At 41.9% G+C, this 24,535-nt stretch overlaps 3 protein-coding genes across 3 annotated transcripts; 2 read left to right on the top strand and 1 right to left on the bottom strand.

Annotated features, from left to right (window-relative positions):
* Positions 1–605: 605 nt before the first annotated feature.
* Positions 606–6,772, bottom strand: LOC306750190 (uncharacterized protein; the record flags this gene model as incomplete). The annotated part of the gene is made up of 6 exons (XM_079233585.1): positions 606–1,029; positions 1,156–1,336; positions 2,627–3,274; positions 3,442–4,158; positions 4,472–5,161; positions 6,748–6,772. The coding sequence occupies 6 exons, from the start codon at positions 6,770–6,772 to the stop codon at positions 606–608; spliced, it is 2,685 nt and encodes an 894-aa protein (XP_079089711.1).
* A 1,208-nt stretch (positions 6,773–7,980) lies between these two features.
* Positions 7,981–9,965, top strand: LOC306750380 (migration and invasion enhancer 1-like). The gene is made up of 4 exons (XM_079233795.1): positions 7,981–8,071; positions 8,250–8,347; positions 8,514–8,593; positions 9,409–9,965. The coding sequence occupies exons 1-4, from the start codon at positions 8,043–8,045 to the stop codon at positions 9,490–9,492; spliced, it is 291 nt and encodes a 96-aa protein (XP_079089921.1). The 5' UTR covers positions 7,981–8,042; the 3' UTR covers positions 9,493–9,965.
* Positions 9,966–16,945: 6,980 nt separating this feature from the next.
* slc4a1a (solute carrier family 4 member 1a (Diego blood group)) lies at positions 16,946–23,649 on the top strand (the record flags this gene model as incomplete). The annotated part of the gene is made up of 19 exons (XM_079233584.1): positions 16,946–16,959; positions 17,043–17,155; positions 17,835–17,881; positions 17,973–18,138; positions 18,245–18,380; positions 18,483–18,552; positions 18,632–18,674; positions 18,761–18,945; positions 19,038–19,245; positions 19,527–19,730; positions 19,843–19,991; positions 20,083–20,277; positions 20,384–20,629; positions 20,712–20,801; positions 21,029–21,195; positions 21,282–21,523; positions 21,620–21,789; positions 22,455–22,628; positions 22,728–23,649. The coding sequence occupies 19 exons, from the start codon at positions 16,946–16,948 to the stop codon at positions 22,803–22,805; spliced, it is 2,697 nt and encodes an 898-aa protein (XP_079089710.1). The 3' UTR covers positions 22,806–23,649.
* Positions 23,650–24,535: the final 886 nt, after the last annotated feature.

Genomic DNA, 24,535 nt, shown 5'->3' with positions numbered 1-24,535 from the left:
TCTTGAATGTATCAATAATTAGCAACAACATTGATTTTGATAAATGTAACCATAAAATAGCATGTATTTAAGAAGGGCAAACATGATGAAATAGCTCATTAGTAGTACAATTTTAAGGACAGGGCTCTAGCTTGAAAGATGATATAATAGAATGCATAATTTTAGACTGTAATGGCCGTGGGAGCAAACATTATTCTTTTAATGGGGACATTTCTGCCTCGAAGGGTCTGAGTGCTTGTGTTTTGGCCACACAGTGTATTATAGACCTAATAAAAGAGCTGAGACTGAACTTCCAAAATAAACTAAACAACTTGGCAAAATGTGTGCCATATCAACACAGCCACAATGGGGATATAATAATAAGCACAAAAAAATGCCCCTAGTGAGGCTGAGTACTTAAAGATGTCAGTACTTCTTCCATCACTGCAGAATATTTGATGTTCCAGCAGCCACATAACAGTGCAACAGCTCTCCCTTGTGGAGAAATATAACAATTCAGACAAACGTGTCAAAACAAAATTGTAGTTCCTTCAAAGTCCAAATTTATTGTTTATATCATAGTAAGAAAATCACATAGATCAATTTTGACTATATGAGACAACAATTTACTCCATCTTTGTATCAACATGCTCATCATCCTGTTTACTTTGTCTGGCCCTCCAGCTGTTCTCCAGACTCGTCCTCAGCTCGGCCAGATCCGTCCTGATCTCCTCGAGGAGCTCCAGCTTTGATAGTTTGCTGTCGATGGATGAGAGCACCTCCTGCTCTCCCGCCTCCTCCTCCTGACCGACAGCCTCCTCCTGCTCTGCCGTGGGGCCGACCGGTTCCTGAAATGAACCCATAGTCTGCTCCCAGATCATCTCAAAGTACGAGTCAATGAAGGCTTCCAGCTCCTCCAGGCTGCTGTCGCCCCACTGGTCGATCAGCGCCTGCAGACCTCCGGCCTCGCTGAGCCTCCTGAGAGTCCGCTCCCTCAGCGCAGGATGGCAGAGCGAATGCACGCTGATGCCATTTTCCACAACAAGCATCCTGTGTTGCGTTTGAGGTACAAACAGAAGCATCGTTGTATGTGTGGATGAGAACAGATGGCGTGCACCGTTCAATCTCAGGGGAAGATCATCAGTCGGGAGCCAGACAGGCAGATTTACAGTCCACCTCGGTGCTGCTTCCCCAGAGAGCACGGAGGCTAAGCAGGACAGGAAGCTTTCTCTCTCCAAGACGTTGAGTCCCATCCGGCCTGTCCTCCTTGCTGGTAGAGCCACTATCTGACCACCGCCATCGCGGCCTGCTGAGCAGTTTAGAGGTGGTGGCGTGGTGGGATTGGCTGATTCAGTCACTGTAAAGGAGATAATAAAGAGATGGATTTCATGCCATAAAAAGAGCTGAAAGAGACAGCCGGAGCGTGTGATGAATATAAGGTGCTTTTCGTAAACATTAAAACATGGAAACAGGTTCTTGTGGAAACCCTTAATACAAGAATGAACCTGAAAATGAGCATAATGTAACCCATCGTCAATTGCATATATCTATTACAGGTTAACGTAACAATATGTGATAAGCTGTATGCAAATGTAGAGTACTCAGTCATTCACAAGCAAACAAAGCAAAGACCTGTCATGTTTGCATGTTTCCCATTCTGCCTCTCTGTCCCTCCCTTCATCCACATGACCTCAGACTTTTACACCTGTCACGCAATCAGTCACCTGTTCAGGCCCACAGTTCCACCCATTTCCACTCCTTTCTAGACAGATTGTCAGTGTTGTTCATGCCTTTGTGTTCCAGCCATGTGAACCTGTTGCACCTGATTCTGTTCAGGTTCACATGTGAGTGGCTAGACTGCCAACCTGTAAGTCTGATCATGACTTTTGCAAGAAGTAAATTTCGCTCATCCTCTTGAGTCCTCCGTCTGTTTCCAGAATTTACCAGTGGTAACAAAACTAGTGAAATCTTTAACTTATCATGTTCTCATTTCTGTCCTGTTAATTGTCTCACGACCCCTCCAACTTGTCCCCGCCTCCAGGGTGGTAACCACTTCTCTTGAGGAACCATACCTGTACGAGCTATTTATATTATTAAGATATTAAGTTATTTTACTCATGAGTAGTATTGTTTAATTATTCTAGTTGTTTGCTTATTTAGGTTAGATTTTTTGATGTATTAGGATAGTTTTTTCTTTTGATAGTTAATTTAATTATTTGTAGTTGTCTAGGTTTACTTAGTCTTTAGATTGTTTATTGGTTTATTAATTGGGTAATGCTGTGGGCACCTGGTGGTTTATAGGAGTAGGCGGGTACAGGACCATTATGCACCTGGTTAGGCCTATGATTTTTTTTACCAGCACAGGAAAGGCAGCATAGGTCAGTTCCTTTGTTCTTTTGTTTATTTGCTTGTTTTGTTTACAATAAATTATCACAAAAAACGGAATCCTGCATGGCCAATGCCTTATTTTGGCTGCGTAATCCACATATCCACAGTGCGTCACAGTTTCTTTTCTTTGATTTATGTTTCTTTTTTTGATTTATTGGACAAATGGCCACTACAATACCTTTACAAACATGAATCCAGATTAAACTGCCTCAATCTGTCGCAGGGTGTGGAAAAGCATCAGTGCATGGGATTTACTTACACTCACGGGACAGCTGATGTCTGCAGCTCGTGATCATCTTTTGATCTTTTTCACACGCCGTCACATCTCTTAAAGAATCCCCTTTCCACATGTGATCCCCTCTGTGAAGAATAGCCAGCCTGTCTTCCAGCAGCGTCTCCTCTACCAGGTCGATGAGCTCGTTAACTTGAGCGCCCTCGCCCTGGTGTTTATTGTCCAAGACGTGATATCTGTTCCCGCACCTCTCCACCAGCTTCTGCAGCGGCTCTGCTTCACTCTCGATGCGCTGCTCGATGCTCGTGTCGCCCAGCCAATCGCCGTGGCTGAACAGGACCGCGGCTCTGCTCCACATCTGGCCTCCTCCTGCCTCGAGCTGTTTCTCCATGGCCTCCACGTGGTCGGCGTTGAAGGAGGAGCTCACGTTGACGACCAGGAGGATAGCACAGGATGCCACGTGGAGGAGATCAGAGGTCACGGAGAAGCAGCCCGGTGTGTCCAGCACTGCCACCGTCTTGCCTCTGATTGTGACTCGTTCTTCAGAGCAGGCGGTGGTTTGGGTTTCTGCGTGGAAGCTCTCTCTGCTCAGGATGGTGTTCCCACACGAGCTCTTACCGGTTTTCCTGCCGCCAACCAGCACTATTCTCACTTCTGTCATAGGGTTGAGCTTCTCTGTCGGAGAGGAGTTTTACATGTCAAACAAACTCTTTCTAGTTGAATTGTGTCCAAAAATGTAAGCAGAAAAAAACACATAATCAGTTAAATCAAATGTTCAATCGATAAGCAAAACACGATCATGCTGACACGTCTGTTCATCACTTTAAATGTATCCAACTCACCCAGCTGAGACCTCGCCATCTGCCTGTGTTTCTCCTTCCTCATCAGTCTCTCCTTGGCTCTCTCCTCCTCTTTTCTCATCTCCCCCTCCAACTGTTCCACCACGTCCCTCTCTATTTCATAATGCTGGCAGCCGTTGCGGCCGGCCAGCATTTCCTCAATCTTCCCAATCAGCTGTCTGACTTGAAACCCATCCCCTTTGGTTTTGTTGTTCAGGACGTGATACCTGTTGCCGCATCTCTCGACGAGCCGCCGCAGAGGCTCTCCCTCGCTCTCGATGCACTGCTCCGTGGTCGTGGCCCCCAGCCAGTCCCCGAAAGTAAACAGCAGGATGACGCGACTCCAGATGTGTTGTCCCATCAGCTGGAGGTGCTCCACCGCTGCCCTCCTGTAGGTTTCGGTGAAGGCTCTGTCCACGCGGATCACCAGCAGGAAGACGTGAGGCCCCGGAGGGCAGAGAGACACACTGAGCACCAGCTCCCTCCGGTCCAAGACGGGACTCTCGTCACAAAAGTAGTTCATCCACCAGCCCGGCGTGTCCACCACGGTGACCTGTCTCCCGAACACCACTCCTCTTCCGACCTGACACCGGGCCGTCCTCCTCACTCGCTGGTGACGGCCGCTCTCTCTGCTCAGGATTGTGTTCAGAGTGGAGCTTTTCCCAGAACCCTTTGCTCCCACCAACACAATCCGGATATCAGTTACGGGCCGCAACCTCTCTGAAAGAACAAAGCGTTTTCCTTTCAGACTTCTATGTTAAATCCATTTCTAGGCAGCACTGATTTAATGATTTGCAAGTAAGGAAACATCTCGGTGACAGAAGTAGTTCAACATTTAGGGAAATGAATTTATTCTCTTTCTTGGAGAGAGTTAGATGATCAATACTGCTCTCATATAAGCCAGCAGCGAGCATAAGTGTGTAAATATGCTAGTTTCCCAAAATGTCTATTCCTTAAAACCAGGCTATTTTCTTAAAAAGTCTTTGAGACTTGAACGTTTAAAGAAACATTTTAAAGATAGTGATGAACTCGCCTCTCATGAGAGATCTGTGTTTCTTCATCCTCACAAACCTCCGGCGGGCCCTCTCCTCCACTCTCCTCTTTTCCTCTGCTGTCGCCCGCAAAATGCTTTCCTGCATCTCAAACAATGCGTTTCCATTTCCTGTGACAAGTTTCCGTATCTTGTCCAGCAGCTCGGTGACTTCAGTGTCATCGCCCGAGAAGATAACACTGTGACACCTCTGACCGCACTTGCCGCTGAGCCAGCGAAGGCCCCGGCCACCATGCTGTATGAGCTCCTCGGCTCCTGCGTGTTTGGACCTGTTGGCAGAGACGAAGACGACCATGCAGTGACTCCACACCTTCTCGCCCAGCAGGGCCACGTGCTCCTCCACGGCCCTCCGACGCTTCTGTGAGAAGTCTGAGCTCGCCTTGATGGTGATCAGAAAGGCGTGCGGGCCCGGTGCACACAGAGAGACGCTGCTGATGATCTCCCTCTTCACCAGCTCAGACGTATCCTGGGAGCTGAAGTCGCACCACCAGCCGGGAGTGTCCACCACCGTGAGCCTCCGTCCGGCCACCACACCCAGTCTCCTGGAGCACGAGGTCCTCTCTTGGGTGACAAACTCCTCTTTGCCCAGGATTAAGTTCCCCACAGAGCTCTTCCCACAGTTTCTGCCACCAAGGAGGATAATCTTTAAGTGTGATGCGCACCGGTCATCCCCTGACACAGAAAAGGAAATGAAAACACAGAAAAGGAAATGAAAACCCACATTCAAGCTATTTTGCCTCAAATCAAATGGATTGATAGATTCTCATTTGAGGAGGGAAATAGCAAATGTAATCACACCATGAGCAAAATTACACTATTATGCCGTCATTCACACCGGACGCGACGCGAATTTGCGGCGCGACCAGTTTACATTTAAAGTCAATCCATAGACGCGCTGCGTCGCGAATTTGCGAATGTGCGGCGAGATAGACGCGTTGGAGGCGGCGCGAACAGAACGTTTGACCTGGGGCGAACAAAGCGAAGGACGCGGCGCGAATTCGCGTGAGTTGAATTATCCCAACTCTGGCGGAGAAATCGCGTGACGCAAAGTTGCGGCAGCCAATCAGCGTTGAGAATCAGCGTTGAGAAGCTCTGCCCTTCACCACCGCCTCTCCCCGTTTCTGAATGAATCTGCTGCTGCTCCGCCTGAACCAGCGCTGGTAGCGGCTTCATTGAGACGCTGTTGTGGGACTACGGATAATAGTATGAACCCAGACACCATGGAGTTTGATGTTCCGACATATGTGGAGTTTACACAAAAAGTATAAAGCAGAACTGGTGGTTATTTCCATGGTGGATAGCATAATCGGTATCGTTTTACGGAAATACGCGAGACGCTGTTCCTGGAGGAGTCGGTGAAATTCACCGAGCTGTGTGCGGCTACGGATGATGTTATGAACCCAAATACGAGGGCGTTTCATGTTCCGACATGTTTGGGACTTCCACAACAAATATAAAGCAGAACTAGTGGTTATTTATTCCATGGTCGATAGCGGAAATGAAAGCTTCGTCGCTTGTCTCTCACAGAGGCAAGCAACAGAGCTAAGCCACGCCCCTTTGGTCGCGCCGCAAATTCGCGTTTGGTGTGAACACCCTCTTTCTACTCGCGCGAGTAAACTTCGGCGGTGGACGCGGCGCCGCAAATTCGCGTCGCGTCCGGTGTGAACACGGCATTAGTCAATTAATCCAGTAGTCACTTAACAGAAATTAAGCATTTTAAAGCAAAGTAGTCACTAGTTTCAGCTCATTAAATTTGACTATTTGCTGGTTTTCTTTCTCTTTTGATAGTAAATTAAATAACTTTGAGTTTGGATATATTTGACTGAAAATTAAACGGCAATAATTTAATCAATTAATCATTAAAGTCGTTCTTTCTTTATATTATTATGAAGTTAAATATGTTTTGAGGTTTGGGCCTGATAAAACCATTTTCTTTGTTTACTTTTGACATTTTTAGAGACCAAACTTCAAATCATATCACACAATGACATTTAAATGTAATCATTCATAGGCTAAGTGATGAAATTACAATATAGAAAAAAATAACAAAATCTGAGTATGACATTAAAACAAGTCAATATGTGGCAATAAAAAGTCAAATAGATCAATAGATTATAAATTAAATATTAAGAAGACATTTAAAATATGTGTAACGACTACATAACTATTACAAAGAAGGATTTGTTTAAACATAAAAGTCAAGGCATGATGGTGCATAATATGATCATTATTATGCCACATCAACAATTCAAACTTACATGCTGTCGGCTCGCTGGTTGCCATGTCTCATTCTGTACCATCTAAAAGCAGCAAGACTTTCAAACAAAAAAGGATTATTCTTATATCACGTCCGCATTTCCGTGTTCTTTATGAAACGTGGAGACAGCTTCCTGTTGAAGGAGCAAAACTGTAGCAGAAGTGTGTGTTTTATGTGTTTATGAGTCTGAAGGTTGTCTGTAATAAATAACATGTGGTCACGCATGCTGTGAACCACACCTCTCAAGAGCAGGTCCACAGTCCAGGAGAGAAACATAAGCATCCAATGTTTACCAAACACAGACAAAGAGTAAAGAGTGTTGTGCAATCAGTGCTGTCAATGGAATTTACAATCATTGCATGTAAATTACTTCTGATATGCTTTCTGGTGTTATTGTAAAAATGTCATCAAAAAGTGGTGGAAGAAATACTCAAGACCCTCTACTTAAGTAAAAAAATATAACAGTACAACAATACAAATGTATGCTTCCCAAAGTAAAAACCCATTGAAATCCTTCATAGGTAATAGTAGACTATACCATCATAAGTATCAAAAGTAAAAGTATCTGTTCTGGAAATAAATGTTCCCTGTGACACATAATATTATATCTGACATTCTATCGGGGTCTTTCACAGTTTTTTAAAATTAGTTTCAGGAGTTAATCCCATGAACACAGATATGGCCGTCATTGTGTTTTTGGTGCCTCGGTGCAAAACAAGAATGTGTGAGCAGTGAGACCGATGGCGGCTGCACAGTCATCGGTCACTATCAGTCACTAACGATAGTTTGCCAAACATCCTATCGGCCAATAAATCAGCCAAACTGATGACAAACACTGATGATTTGTATTTGCTTTTATCTGTAGCTACTGGAGGAACTGTTTTACTTATAGAAAGCTAGTTTAGTCCAGTTTTTGTCAATTTAGGAGTAGGGCTACTTGAACAATGTGTTCCATTCATAAGCTTATCACGTGTTGTTTTCTTTATCTTGAAAGGTCACTAGCAAATATAGTGGAGTAAAAACTCCAATATATATATAGATATAGGGTTATATGCATATGTGAAATGTAGTGATGTATTATCCTCAGCTAATGTTACGTTTCAAACCCCAGCATGTATTCCTTCACACTGTGATTGTACGTTTCCGGTTTCATGAACTTCGGCTTGACTGGCGGCTCCCGGTTTAAGCCCCGCCCCGCTGCCCGGCTCTGTGTTACAAAAGCAGCGAACACACCACCTCATACATACACAGCTTCGCGTTGCTGAGACAGCCAGCCCGGAAAAAAAAACAGCAACAATGGGGGTGAAAATTAAAGTCGAATACTGGTAATTATCATATCTCTTTCTTATGTACATTTTGAGTTAGTTTGTGGCAGAGTCCGTGCCGTAAATCCTATTAAACTAAGACCGCTATTGCTACACATGAGCTATCGGCACCATTGGCTAGCCGGGACCCATGTATTCTGCTTTTTAATATAACGTTGCACCCGTTTCCCCCTCGCAGCGGGAGATGAGGGTACGAACCCCGCTACCGGGAGCTCCACGACGCCGTCAAGCGCGAGTTCCCAGACGCGGAGGTTTCAGGCACCGTGGGAAGACAAAGTAAGTATTGCTAATGACGTTATTTCTGCTGAGGGAGCGAGACGATTAAGATCTGTCCAGAGAGTATCATGTGTGTCTGATCCGTGTCTTTTTTTTATGTGAAGGCGAAGATCAGTCCAAAATGCGTGGAAGATGACGTTGTCTTTATTTCATTTTGATTTTACAGGCAGCTTTGAGATTGAAGTTAACGGGATGGTGATCTTCTCCAAGCTTGAAACGTCAGGGTTTCCTCAAGATGAGAATGACGTGAGTGAACATACAGACAGGCCCATGACATCACTGGGGAAATATATGTAAACAAAGAATGTACACTAAAGTACTGCACTTGGGTTCAGATGAGGGGGGCTTATACTTTACTTTAGTTTTCATGCCACTTCCTACTTTTTCTCCGCTACATCTTAGAGGGAAATATTGAACGCATGTCTTATTATTTTGTGACTTTTTTATTATTAATTCATAGTGAAAATTGACAGCAGATGAATCCATATTGTCGCAGCAATACAAAATAGTTCACAATGAGCTCCACCTCATCACAATACAACAATAAAATCCTGCTTTTACATTAATGCTTGATTAAAAATGATCTCATGATATAATTGTAGCACAGTCATAGGAACAACGTTTCCTCATCGAGTGCTTTTAAACTTAATGCAGGATTTCCTGATTATACTGCATACTTTTACTCGGGTAACATTTTCAATCAGAGGTCGGCCAATAAACGGTTGTAATTATTTATAGGTGCTAGCCAATTAATCGGTGGCATCTTATCAAGAGCTGATAGCGTTGCATAATATCACTTTTTTGGGGCGGATAAACCCAACAAAGGTCAGACACGACTTGTCAGCTTGCTGTAAAATATGCTATTCACAGGACAGCAAAGTAACCCGATCGCCCGGGCTTTCTTAATAAAAGATGCATCCCAAACAATCTAAATATTGTATCTACAATGTAATTTAAAGTCACAGTGTGGTGTTTGTTATGGAAAGGTGCTGGATACTATTTCAACGCTGGTAAATTACAATAATAACACTCTGATTTTATATTTTTCTATCCTGCCACAGATCTTGCAGGAAATTCAGAACGCCTACGATGGCAAACCTATGCATAAGGTCACCAAAAGCCGTCCACAATGCATCATCATGTAAACTTCCTGCAGCATCATGACAGGCCAGTGCAGCTGTAAACTGCCACCTCTACTCTGCCCCACCACCCTGCTGAACCCAGGCTGGGGCAAAACCTTGCTTTATACAAAGCCAACAGAGATGCACTACGGCCAATAGCGCCTGTCGTCAAACATCTAGCTCCCCCTCTCCGTTCTCATTGTGGTTATCCAGGATGTTAATGATTACTGTGGCCTAAAAGGTTAAAGGTTACAGTATGATGAATCCATTCCTGGAAGTCCTGTATTATAGGAGCTGAGATGAGGAGAAGATGTCACAGAAGGGTTGAAGTTTACTTAACTTTTCCTACTGCCTCTTTGCCTGCTATTTTCTAACTGCCTAATTATTTTGTTTTTCCAAGTCTTAGTTTACTGCTCTCACATGCAAATACCAGTTTTTACAGAATGTAAAGATGTTATGCCTATATATATATATATATATATATATATATATATATATATATATATATATATATATATATATATATATATATATATATATATATTTTTTTTTTTTTAAAGGCTGACTTCCTCTTGGTTTCTGCCTCTGCACCGCTCTTTGGTGACTAATCTGTTCCAGGATATGATAAATGTATGACACATTACTGTAAGGGTTGTGGATAATGAAGCAATTGTTTATCATTTGTGTTTGGTAAATGCAAAATGAATCTCACAATAGTGTCTTTCTTTCTCCATATCAAATTAGAATACTTTTAAACTTTTGTCAGTTTTTTTTTTCTTTTCTTTTTTTCTCTCAGTGAAAAGCTTTTCTGTATTTTAAACTGTCGGGTACAAAAGTGATCATCACAAGTGCTTCTGAAGACCACCAGCCACTGGTCTGTCAGCTCACACTTAATGAGATGTCAAGCTCATTTGCCACAAATCATCTCAATGTTCACTCCAATGTCAGGAATCTTTTGACTTTAAATAAACATACTGTAATAGTTCTTTGTTTGCTGCTTTTGTAATTCTTTTATGACGTCAAAATTGTCTTTTTCATTAATTAGAATGTACTGTAGTATGATTCCATACAGACACACAACAGTTATTGTTCAAGAAACTTAAGTTAAGTGCTCTATAATTAGCCTTCTCCCCCTGTACGCATTTAAACGACACACAAGGAAGGGTGACGCCACGCAGCCTTCACATTGAGCTTCACCTCTTGAGAGGCTTGGTTAACAGGAAGAGTCTCTTGATGAATGTTGGCCAGCAACTGGCAATTATTTTAGTACACCAGTTGAACAAGCTTTCTCTGTGTTATGTTCGCGGCCCCCATGACAACAGTTGCTCGAGTCGAGGAACACTTAACATAAACGGTGTTATGTAAACGTTCATGTTCCTCTCTCTAAGGATTCTAACCAAAAAATACTGGTTGGCCAGATAAGTGAGAATCATGTGTTGTGCTTTCCAACATTTAGGGGTAAAGCAATTAAAAAAATCTTGATTTTCATGTAGAGCAAAAGACATTGTTTGTTACACTAAGGGGCGCCAATGTCAACTGAGAGTGACGCACTCTGTATTTAGCCTCTGGCATCCCTGAGCTCAAAGTAAAGATACACTGAACATGAATACTTGGTACGTAGTGCACTATAGATTCAAATGAAGACACATATGCAGCATTCTGTATTCCATTCTGTTGAAACTCCGACCGTGTATTCATATTTTGCGCAACAAACATGATACCCCACAAAGTGTGAATGTAATCCGAACTGAGAAAATTCTTAGTGACCATTGAGTAAAAAGTAAAAATGAGATTTATGGATACAGAAAATGAGAAGCACGGTTCAATAACAGTATCTAAATACAGTATGAGTCTAGGAAAAGTTTGAATGATAGTATTGCTGGTTTAGTCAAAGGAAAGTCTCATTGACCCACGCTGCATGTTCTTCTCGTTAAAGGAACATTCTGTGACGAGGTGGGTCACTGCTGCTGCCTCTGGCTCTCAGTGATAACTCCTCCAGCCGGCTGGTTCTAGCGCTGATAGAGCGGCTCTCTGCTGCCTTCACTCTGTCCGCCAATTAGAGCTTTGAAAATGTACAGTGCCGATAAAAGTTGTCCAGTTGGAACTACAGTATAATTACGTGACTTTTAAATCCTCTTACTAGAGGGTAATGCAAAACATGTATTTTGTATTTGAAATTTGTGTTAATCGGTGTGAGAAAACCCACAATAAATATATTTTTATTCAATATTGTATAACAATGAATCTTGCAGTAAATGAGGAAATGTTTTTATACGCTCTATAGCTTTATGAACATGGTGCTTTGACATTGTGCAACAATGGCATTTTAAATCTGACTCCTTAGCATTACCAAAATCAACATGATTTCAGCCACTTCCTCACAACCCTTTTTTATAAAAAGTATAGCTTAATAGTCCAAATCCCATTTCACCTACATGCCTTGCTTTTATGTTATAGATGCTTTATGTTTTCCCCTTTTTACTGGATTGTCCTAAGGAACATGACACATTATATTGTCTGTTCACATCTGGCACTGTGTAAAATAAGATTGTAAAACTCTTTATATCTCAATTTACTATTGTCTGCTTTACATTCCACACGATTTTAAATATGTCTGTAAGGAAGAAAATGTCTATATGATGACTGGGAGTGTCTGTGTGCTGTATGTTGAGACACATGGACGCTGCAGATAGCCTCTACACACTGGTGATAACAGGCCTGAGCCACTGTGTCTTCAGCTGGGGGCCCCATTGTCGTGTCTCCGTATGTATTTTCACTGTGTGGTAATCACTTGGATTTTTCATTAATCAGTGGGAAACAATGCCGCTTTCTTTTAATGGACAGTGCATCTTTACTTTGAAGACCGCAAGGACACATCCCTAACAAACAACATTATCAATTCCTTCCTGCATTCCTTATTAGTTTCGGGACTTGTGAAGTCAAGCGTTACCTTTTCTTTTCTCATGAATTCCTCGACATGTGACAGCCTTAGACGGGTTGTAGGTTGAGCGGAAATTCAGACCCACAATAAAATCCCTGCAGTACACCGAAAGTAACATCTGCCAGAGAGGAAGTTGGCAAAACGATGTCCCCGTTGTGACAATGAACCGCCTTATACATATTTGATGTCATGTGGCTGGAATGACATTTCCACACAATGGACTTGTTCAAAGTTAAATCATCTACATGCATTTTACAAACAGGCACATGGCCTTTGTCGAGACCGGAGGCTGAAATCAGTTATCATTTCACAGACAGACAGAAGGCTTTTGTCTGTAGAAGACCGTGAGAGATAACCCTATACCTCATCAGTTTGGTAATTACCTATTTGAAGCCTCATCATACCATACAAGGACCACCAAATAAACTACTGTCAGAGACAACATCATAGCAAACATGTGAACTTATTTCTTCCATGACCAAATCAGTTATGTAATGAATGTGGTGTGAAAAAAAGATGGCTATTATTTAAACATGAGTAACAGAGTTCCCTAACCCCTCTGATAGTCTGTGATACTTTCAATGTATTTCCTTCATTAATGCAATGTTAACAGATATTTAAAACAAACAAACATAATTCAGACACCAAATGTACATTTACATTTGACATAGTTTTGGACCCAAATGAAGAAAAATGAAACCATCAAAACTTTCCATGTATTTGATGTCCCCACTGTGTTGCATGGCGGGGGAGAATACTGTTGTAATTTTGTTTTCAGGGTCCAGATAAGCGTAAGAGACCCGTGATCATTATTTTACCGTGTACCTGGGCTCCAAATATTTATACACTTGTTTTCTTTGGGCTCTTCTGCAGTGAACTCGGTGGTTAGATTGAACAGATGGTATTTGTCAATCCATATGTTCAGTTGATATTCTGTAATGCAGTTCCAATATCCTGACACTACCCTTTTATTTCTGTTATGATTATTGTTGCATTCTCTTGTTCATGCTGCTTAATGTCATCAAATAATATTGAGGACAGATTGAGGTCATATCAAAATGACAAAGGCTCAACACTGCCGCTGCTATGTAAATGAAGCTCTTTTATGTTTTATACCGGTTATATTGAAAGTATTTAACTTTTCATCTTCTTACTGGTTCAAATGAAAAGGACAAGAAGTAATGCAAAGGTGTTCTCTGCACAGTTTAATACTGAACAAATCCTCAAAAAGCCATATGAGATTATCACTGACCCCATACTGAAAAACTGTAGCATAATTACATTGGTGAGATTAACAATACAAAATAATTGTTTGTATCTTAAACATATAAAGATATATCTACTTTGAAGTAAATCTGCATTTGTTCAAAACAAAATAAAAAAAGTGTAGTTTTTCTTCCATAACAAGATGAATTTACGAAATCCCATCCAATCTTTTTAGGTACACCCACACAACAAACAATGTTTTATTTTCTTTCTTCCAATATAATAGAGAAGTGGAAGGATCCGTTAAAAGTAAGCCAGTAAAACAACGAGTACTGAGGGTTACAATAGATGCTATCAGGCTCGTTCACAATCTAACTGACTAATTGTCTAATTGACAATAACCTTCTACTGATTAAGCAGGACAATACAAGAGTTGGTCAGTTTACTTTGTGTGATTGACACATGCATTTGCACTTTTGGCAAGCTACTAACCGGCCACTGCCATTAACCCCAGTGTGTTTAAACTATTCTTTCTTTTTTACGTTGTACGTTCAGTTTCACGTTTCACGTTGTTTTTTTTGCCATTTTAATAACCACTGTCTGATGTTTTCCTCTTTCACCAGTCAGCGCTACATCCTTGTGTCAGTATCTGTCATCAGACTGGGTTGGACCACCAACATCCAACTCCGGTCAGCTGCAGAAGATGCCTAACCCTGACGCTGCCATGTCACATGTACCAGTCATGAGACAAACCGCTCAAACCACCTCAACTTGAGGGCTGCAATGAAGAAAAGTTGGGTCCCCCCCAGGGAATCCCCAGTACGTACACAAGATGACGTACGAAGGTGCAGTGATCTTGATACAGTATGTTGATGCTCTACCTCTTTGCCCCCTGTGTGCCCCTCATAAAGCATGAGGTGAGGCCTGCTGGTCCAAACAGGTTCCTCTATTACTACGTCTGTCCAGGCTCAGACCTGGTTCATGCTGGGAGGGCGGAGCGGGCAAACTAGGGTTGGGATATCCCTGTCTCAAGGTTTCCCTGACCGATAGGGCTGTATGTCTGTCACACAGGCCTTATCTCCCCGACCCACCTGCCAGGTTGCTCAGCAACCAGAGGGGTTGAGGGGTACAGCGCGTCTCAGGGTCGACGTAGTTGCATTATGGGTGTTCCCGCTCCGCTCATTCTCTCTTTGCACTCATCTTTTTCGTTTGTCCTGGATCAGTTTATCACCGGGCTCGTCTAGGCTGACAGGGCAGAGATCGTCCTGTTTCCAGTGCTGGAGAACAGGTGGGAGTACCTGCATGCAGGTAAGGGTGTGGCCTCCTCTGGACAAGGGTCTGACACACTTTGTGACATGAGAGGGAAAAGGTCAAACTGGATGAGAGGAGATGAGCATATTCTAACTTTTAATGTCGCTGCCATTCATGTACGATAAGGTCGGGAGTCAATTTTTCTTGGTGGAAGAATTCTTTTTTACAAACCAAGACATTTGTCATGCACATTTCCTGTAAAACCAATTCAAGCGCTTTTAATTAATTTGAGGTCAATGTCAAGGTGGGATTATCATCTATGAGTTTTTATAATTTGTTGCACTTCTGCTTATTTTGGCTGTAAATCTATCCTCAGTGTTATAGGGTGAAGAATTGTTTCCACTAAATGGCAATGTCTTGTTAATGTGCAGCACCTGATCTGTAGATGTGCTTCTTTCAAGCATTACAATTTGTGCGTGTGAAATGTGAATGTGATCTCACTTGACCACTACCTGGGCAATCTGCTGAGAAATATTTCAAAATAAAAAAAAAGCTTGTTCAGTTTGTGAAATTAAAATTCAATCCGCTAAAAACAGCATACAATGTTAAATGTTTGTGTATTTTGAATATTTTTGTCGAAATGTAACCCGTTTTGCGTTACTTGCTGTTACAGTAGCAGCAAGTTTTTCGACGTACTGTTGGAGAACAGAGGTGTCTGGTTGAAGAAGGGTGTAACCCAAAGATAAGACTCTGTGTGTCTTATATTCAAACCTTAACGATGACCTCATTCTCAACGGCTGGCTGACTATCTGTCCCGAGCCGAGTGGTGGTAGATGGCGATATCCTCATCAAAGCAGGCCTTATTGGTCTCTATAGTGGCTGAGCCAAGTTGACAAAAGAACAATGGTACTTGATCATGATTGATAAAAGAATATCATAGAAGTTAATCACAAAGTCCATGCTTTGGATGCTGTAGATGCACCTGTGTGCATAATTGTGTCAAAACTCAGGACTCACAAATCAACAGTCAAAAGAAGATTAATTGTAATGGTCAGCAATGTGTCATTGGTTGAGTTACTTGTTTTGTTTTTTATGTTTCTTCATTCTCTTTTGTCTTAGGGAATGCATACAAGTACCTGAGAGACCAACATCTGAAAAATATCAATGGAAACCCATTTTAGTTTTGAGGTTTGTCTTCATTTCTTTTGACATCAAAACAAGAGGATGGAGACTATATGGAGTTTGATGTGTTCAATAAATCTAAGCAGCAATGCGAGTTTCCATTTTATTGTTAAATTCTCATCCAACTTTCTTCCATTCATTCTTCTACTACTATCCTCTCGTCTAGGGCGGTGACATGTCCTATGAAGACAATGAGTCAGCCTTCCCCTCTCCAGTGAGACTGTGAGTCCTTTCTCTCATTTGGCCTCTCTGTTTCAGTACTGTACTCTGTATGTACTGTAATCATCATCGGTTCTGTACAACCTGTTTCTGGTAAGACAAAGGTATTGGATCACTGTGCATGTCAGGCAGTGCTTCCAATTTGTGTACCACCCAAACTAGTCTTGTAGTTTTAATGGGGTTTTTTAAACATTAAAACTCCCACATTAAAACATTAAAATGTCCCTCAGGGTTCAGGAGTTAGTTGAGACCAAACAAGCTAAAAGGAGAATAAATACCAGATGATAACTTTATGTTAACTTCTTGTTTACACTGCCCTCAAGTGGCCAAAAAAACTCAACAAATGCAGGTTGACATGATAGACTACTACAACATGTAGAAAGACATTATTCTCAAATGGGGGGAGTGTTTGATCAATTGAAAACATTCCTGAGAGAATAAACTCAGGGGCCTAAAACTCGTAAATCCAAGCAGTGAATGATAAGAAATATTTTGCACAACCTTGCCCTCTTGTGGCAACAACTGAATAGCACTGACAGCATCATTTCACAGCTATGGGGAACTTGCTCAGCATACAGCTGATACATTTAGCTATTTGCTATCAACAGTTACATGCGTCAAAGTCTATTTAACTTAGAGACACAATTATGGGAGTGTATTTTCCAAATTATATCAAAAATGTCCTTTCCCAGGTGAGACTTTTGGGGTTATAGTTGATAAGCACTCATGCTTATCATTAGTCTTCATTGATGTTTCTGTTTCTCCACACCACCAGGACTCCACCGGGCCAGAGCAGCAACTATGACCTGGAGGGGAGGAGGCAGGAGGACCAGGAGGAGGACAATGAGCCATCTATGGCAGTCGTCTCCATCCCCAGCGATTCAGAAGGTAGGTTCCCCTCAAAGCGCCAGGAAGCTGTTGGCAACATTTTATATCTGGACACAAATCCCTTTTCAAGTACATTTACTGAAGTACTGCCCTTAAGTTTAAATTCAAGGTACTTGTACTCCATCTCTACACCTCTTTATCTTTGAGGCTTTGTACTCGTTTACTTTTACTTTCAGCTTAGCAAATTACAAATGTCCATCCTTTTCATGTCCAGTGAAAACCATATATCTCAACATTTGGTGTTTTGAATTTGAATGTTTGTGATAAACTGAAGGATGAAGTGTCCTTTCTCTGTTCTCCTTCTTCTCAAGCTAATTAAACTAGAGATATGTGGTTCTCGCAGGACAGCGCACTACACACTTATGATGAACTTATTGAATATGATGCATTTCTGTAAATTAAACTAGCCAATAGTATAAAGTGTAGTTAACATGCGCACAACCTTAAACATCTACAGCAGTAAAATGAAACATACACATGAATGCAGCAGTAATGTTGATCCAGAAACATCATATTAAAACACTGACAGGGAACATTTTAGTGCTAAATAGATATTTCTACTTTTCATAACACTTACTAACTTTTATGTTAATCAGGTTTTGGATGCACACATTTTACTTGTAGTTGAGCATTTACTACTTTGGCTGAAGTAAAAGATCTGAATATTCTTTTTTTCCAGTTTATCTGAACCTGAACACCAATGCCACCACAAGAGGGGATGCGCAAGTTAGTCTTCATTCTTCATATTTATCTTCATTAATGTAAATCACCATTATTCACAGTGTGTTTACTCACTAACCACATTGCATTACCACAGGCCTATGTGGAGCTGAATGAGCTCCAGGGTAACGTCTGGCAGGAGACTGGCCGCTGGGTGGGCTACGAGGAGAACTTCAACCCCGCCACCGGAAAATGGGATCCTTCTCATGTCTCCCATCTCACCTTCAAGAGCCTGATCCAGCTCCGCAAGACCATGAGCACAGGTGCCTTTGAAGACTCTGATGAAACGGAAACCCATGCATACAATAGGATTAAATCAAACTTGTTTTAGTTTCATGTGACCATTAAAATAAACTAAAATGTACTCAGGTGCCGTCCTCCTCGACCTTAATGCCAGCAGTCTATCCACCGTAGCTGAGAAGGTGGCTGATGAGCTGCTGAACAAGAATGAGATCCGCGCCAGTGATCGGGACAGCCTGCTGAGAGCTCTCCTCTTGAGACGCAGGTAATCCCCAGGACCCACTATTTCTCTATTTCTTTCTAGAAGATGTGAGCCATTAAAATGTTTGCAGCATACACTTAATTCTAATTTTATTTATCCTTCCAGTCAGTCTGAGGCGCCTACGATGACTCCCTCTGGAGACATTGAGATGCAGACCTTTTCTGTACCCAAGAAGGTATACATTTAGTTTTTTTCCACACGTTTCTTTTCATTTAGTCGATCATCAATATCATATGTATTTATTTATCTTGCAGAGAGACACCTCTGATAATGTGGAGGCCTCAATTGTCCTCTCAGGTACGTTCAAGTAATTCAGATGTAGTTATGTGTCTCCACTTGTGGTTCTGGAGCAGACGTGGTTAAAAGAGGGTGTTTTCCTATAGGTGTCCTGGACAGCCTGCAGAAACCTGTGACAGCCTTTGTGAGGTTAAGCGACTCTGTGGTGATGAACTCCTCCCTGGAGTCTCCTGTCCCTGTTCGCTTCGTCTTCCTGCTAGTGGGCCCCAGCCAGCACGGGATTGACTACAGTGAAAGTGGCCGTGCCATGGGTGCTCTGATGGCCGACTGGGTGAGAGAGAAGAGAGAGCAGAACAGTAACTTAAAGAATACTTGTCTTGTTGTTGTTTGGTGTAGGTGAGTAAAAGCTTTCTGCTCTCCCAGGTGTTTTGTCTGGAAGCCTTCTTGGCCCAGACTGACAAAGATCTGACCAACGCCATAGCTGACTTCATGGACTGCAGCATTGTGATCCCCCCCACTGAGATCCAAGACAAGGGAATGCTTGAGCCAATCATCAATTTCCAGAAGAAGATGCTGCGTGACAGACTCCGTCCCATCGACACCCGTCTTGCCTTTGGTGACCGGGTCATAGGTCAGCATAGTTCCCAAAACGTCAGATTGTTCCTCTACACATTTTTATTTCTTCACAACAACTGTTGTTGGAAGTGTGGTCTACTTTTTTTTATATTATCATTTACATTGCTACATATAGCACCTTTAAATGTATTCCACATGTGCATATAAAACAGACAACAGACAAATGAAGCCTCTGCTGGAGACATTTGAAAAACTTGTCTATTTCCTTAAAAGAAAAAGAAAAATTGGCATATTCAGTGTCATCACTATTAATGTCAGTCTGATGTGTTTGTCCAGTTGAGAAACTCCCAGAGGCGCCCCGGGAGGACCCTCTGGCCCGTACAGGCTATCCCTTCGGTGGGATGGTGAATGATCTGAAGCGCCGTTATCGACACTACATCAGCGACTACACAGATGCTCTAAACCCTCAGGTCCTCGCTGCCGTCATCTTCATCTACTTCGCTGCCCTGTCCCCAGCCATCACTTTTGGAGGGCTTCTGGGTAAAAGAGAGACCCAGATTTTCTGATTTCACAATTCTGTGTCTGAGGCTCAATAATTTTGCAGTACTGACCTTTGATAGTATTAATAATTATCTCTGATCTCTGACTCCAGCTGACAAAACAGACAGATATATGGGCGTGTCAGAGCTTATGATCTCTACCAGCATCCAGGGTATCATCTTCTGTCTCATCGCCGCTCAGCCCGTCCTCGTCATCGGCTTTTCTGGACCTCTGCTGGTGTTTGAGGAAGCTTTTTACGCTGTATGTATGAGTCGTCTCATGAAATCAATCTTTCATTCGATATTTTTTTTTCTTCATGATCATCTATTTTGCTTTCTTCATTTCATACTAGTTCTGCAAGACCCAGGGCATTGAGTACATTGTGGGCCGTATCTGGGTTGGGATGTGGCTGATAGTGATCGTGATCATCATCGTGGCCGTGGAAGGCAGCTTCCTGGTCAAATTCATCTCCCGCTTCACTCAGGAAATCTTCTCCATCCTCATCTCTCTCATCTTCATCTATGAGACGTTCAATAAGCTCATCAAGGTTTCCTCACCTCATCCTCTTCTGACACCATTCCCCTGTGATCGCCTCGTATGTTGTGTCTTTTGTTGTTGTTGCTTCGTCTTACTTCCTATCTCCTTTTGCTCAGATCTTCAAAGCCCACCCTCTGGTTCTGAACTACGATCATCTGAACGTCTCAATGGACAACCCCTTCCACCCAGTCATCTTCGAGCACAAAGTGATCGATGACCATGGCAACATTACCATTCACGAGAAAGAGATTGAAAGGGCCTACCCCAACACCGCCCTGCTGTCTATGTGTTTGATGCTGGGTTGCTTCTTCATTGCGTACTTCCTCCGTCATTTCAAGAATGGGCACTACTTCCCCGGCCCGGTAAAATCAACTTTCTATATGTTTTGAAAAAGATGTTGTAGGTTCTGTGATTTTGACCATGGCGTATCCCGCTGTCTCATAGCTCCGTCGTTTGATCGGAGACTTTGGTGTCCCCATTGCTATTTTCTTCATGATTGCTCTGGATATCAGCATTGCAGATGCGTACACCCAGGTAAGAGTTGTGTTGTGGTGAGTTGGAAAAAACTATTTGTAAAATGCACATTCTTACCCGTAAAAGTAAAGTTTATGTTCCTGCTAACAATCTTCTTAAATTTCTGACATGTGACTAAACTCAAACTATGTTCAGAGATTAACTTCAGTCTTCATGCAGCGCATTATATACGCTTAGGTCTTATAGTGGTAAATGAGCGGAATGAAAAGCATCCCCTCCTCTTGTAGAAACTGGTTGTACCAAAAGGCATTGAAGTGACCAACCCCACGATCAGAGGCTGGTTCATCAACCCTTTGGGAGAGAAGAAGCCCTTCCCCATCTGGATGATGGGCGCCTGCTGTGTACCAGCACTGTTAGTCTTCATCCTCATCTTCCTGGAGTCCCAAATTACTACGTGAGTGACGCAGTGAATGATGGCATTCAGTCTGCAACAAATCTGAAGTCTGAAGCTAACAATTCCCGTTGTTGTCTGATTGTCAGGCTGATTGTGAGCAAACCTGAAAGGAAGATGGTGAAGGGATCCGGTTTTCATTTCGATCTGCTCCTCCTGGTCACCATGGGGGGCCTCTCCTCTTTCTTCGGGGTGCCCTGGCTGAGTGCTGCCACTGTGCGATCAGTCACCCACGCCAATGCTCTCACTGTCATGTCCAAGGGCCCGAAACCAGAGATCGAGAAGGTGCTCGAGCAGAGGATCAGTGGCATGCTTGTGGCCATCATGGTTGGTAGGTGCTGCCATCTACGGTGCTGATGCAGACACAGCAGGCTTAGATTAAATAAAGCATTTTCTTTAACAATCTTTCACTTTCTGTGACTTCCAGGTGCTTCTATTTTCATGGAGCCTCTCCTGAAGATGATTCCTATGACAGCCTTGTTCGGTATCTTCCTCTACATGGGTATCACCTCTCTGAGTGGAATCCAGATGTGGGACAGGATGCTTCTGCTGATCACACCAAAGAAATACCATCCTGCTGAGGCCTATGCCACCGGGGTACGCAGCCTCCACAAATACAGTCCAGAATGTGGAAGACCCTTATGTCTGAAAATGCAGTTATATCTGTCAACAGATATACACAATAGTTCTAATATTATGCTTATAGTGTTACATGTGTGTAGCCAGAGGGCCTGATATGTTTCAATTCAACACTTTTGGAGGCTGTAATTTATTTTTATATGTTATACTGAACATGTTTCTAATATTTTGTATGTGGCAGTCTCAGTGGAAAAATATCACAAGACCATGGGTGGATTATGAGAAAATGTGCCCTTCCCCCATTCCTACATAAGAGCAACATATCTCTTTGTGGCCATTTCATGTTTCCCTGTGCTCGTTTTGTATGCCTTCTTAGTCGTCTCACATCTTTGTGGTTGTTATGAGTCTTTCTGAGGTAATTGTGTGTGTCTTTGCGGTCATTGAGCTTTCCAACCAGACATGTTGACAGTCACATCAAACAAAGGCCTCTGACCCTTTAAACCCTAACCCTTCCATGCACAAGACTGTCACATTTGATTCTATAGGCTTTCATATTTTCGCTTGTATTTCAGTGTTCTTTGTTCCATGACAAACTCCCTGTTAATTTGCATTTACACATTTTCATGTGAGTCCTTGGCTTTGTGTTCCCCTGTTAACACTCTCCTCTGCTGCCATTTGTGCAGGTGAAGACATTGCGGATGCATCTCTTCACTTTGATCCAGCTCGTGTGCTTGGCTGTCCTGTGGGTGGTGAAGATGAGTCCCGCCTCTCTGGCGCTGCCTTTTGTTCTCATCCTCACCATCCCTCTGCGCATGTTCATGACCGGCACGCTCTTCACTGCCAGGGAAATGAAATGCGTAAGTACCATGCATAATTTATTACAATCTCAGGCACACACTATAAGCTTGTTTGAGGTATGAGGTTCACTGTTGCAACTGGATGTGTTTTTGTTGCAGCTGGACGCAGATGATGCCAAAGTGACGTTCGAGGAGGAACCTGGGGTGGATGTGTATAATGAGTCCCCACTGCCATAAACAACACGATATCATGCATTTTTCCTTCTGAAACTTTTAAATGCACTTAATGCTTGACTGGCAGTAATTATATGAACATTTATTATCAAGATCCTTTAAAAGCATGTATTTATTAACAATTCATACATAATTAAATTGACTATAGAGTTATCTTTTGAGCCAGGAAAGCCATGAAAGAAACATTTAATTTCTTTGAATGCAAAGTATTTTCCCTTAAGACCTGAGGTAAATCCATTTAGAATATCCTTTTTTTTTCTATTAATGCATAACTACAGTATAGCTTTAGTGACTACCAGTGCTGCCACATTGGAAATCTTCACGTTATAATAATATGATTCCACCTAACTTAATGTTTGCTATTTAAGAACAGCTAAATGTATCTATTCACACACACACACACACACACACACACACACACACACACACACACACACACACACACACACACACAGTTTTATTAACAGCCTTGTCCCCATACAGTAGCCTACCCCCCCCCCTTACAAAGTTTTAAATTGTGTTACTTGAGTTTGCCTTATTTGACATATTTGATGTGATTAGAAATATGTGTAATGCACTTAAATCTCATTTTAAGTGTGTAATTGCTTTGATAATTATTAAATGGGATGATAATAGGTATATTATTATTATATAGCCTATAATGGTAGATCATTGATGAGATATAATCGTTTGGGATGATTGTTGTTCTGATGATATAATTAGGGGAAATGTTATTTGTAAATGTATCTTATTATGCCTGTTCATGTGTTTGTGTGCTTGAAACACTGTACATGCTTGATTGGATTGGATGGATTGTAACTTTATTCAAATAAAAACATTCATCAAGTGCTTTTTTATTATTATTAATGCATAAGGAAATACAATAGTTCACATCACTCAAACCTCACTTATATAATTTCATCCTCCAATTAGCAGGAGTGGGGTGTTCACTTGAACCAGGAGGCCTGCCCATAGAAATAGAATAGCTATTTTATTTCTATGGGCCTGCCACTCAGCTCCATGCTGCGTTCAAGTTTATCAAGTAAACTCCACCTTCTCAATACTCCTACTTGGAAAACACCATAGACATGGTTGTAAATACTTGTATTCTGACAAGAGAACTGAGATGCATTTTTGTATTATAAACAGATGTGATTATGTCCAGATTTAGCATAAAAGAAACTCACTGAGAAGGTTAAATCCTAAAAAGATCCCAATAAAACTTGAAATGCATCATATATATTTAAAGAGCAAAAGCTGTAAATAAAGACATTATTCAAGAAATAATCATGTAAATAAATATTTCAAAACGTTTTAAAACTCAGCTCAACATCAAAACATTAAATCATTACCGACAAAACACCTTATTACAGATCAGCTTTATTTGATTTGAGCATTTTTTTTATTTATCACTATAATTTCACAGAGCTACTTTAACTGTCAAGGTAAACCGATTGTGATTGACTGTAGCTTTTATCTGATTTAGCAGCCACCATAACGTTATGAAATTAAAAAGTAATTAAGAAACAATTATATTAGAAGTACATACTTGGGGGGAAAAGACGTTAATAAAAATGAAATGAGAAATACACTTCAAGAATCAACTTTGGTATAACATGTCTTCCCAATCTATCGTCTTATGTATTTGTTCATATAAATCACTCGTACTTATTTGAACGCTTCATATATTATAAACAGTCAACTTCAAAACCAGCTTCTAACTATACGCACGC

Source organism: Taurulus bubalis, assembly GCF_910589615.1.
Source record: "Taurulus bubalis genome assembly, chromosome: 17".
NCBI classification, from domain to species: domain Eukaryota; kingdom Metazoa; phylum Chordata; class Actinopteri; order Perciformes; family Cottidae; genus Taurulus; species Taurulus bubalis.
Note: the sequence above shows the minus strand (reverse complement) of the source record. Positions and strands in the feature narration are given on the sequence as shown.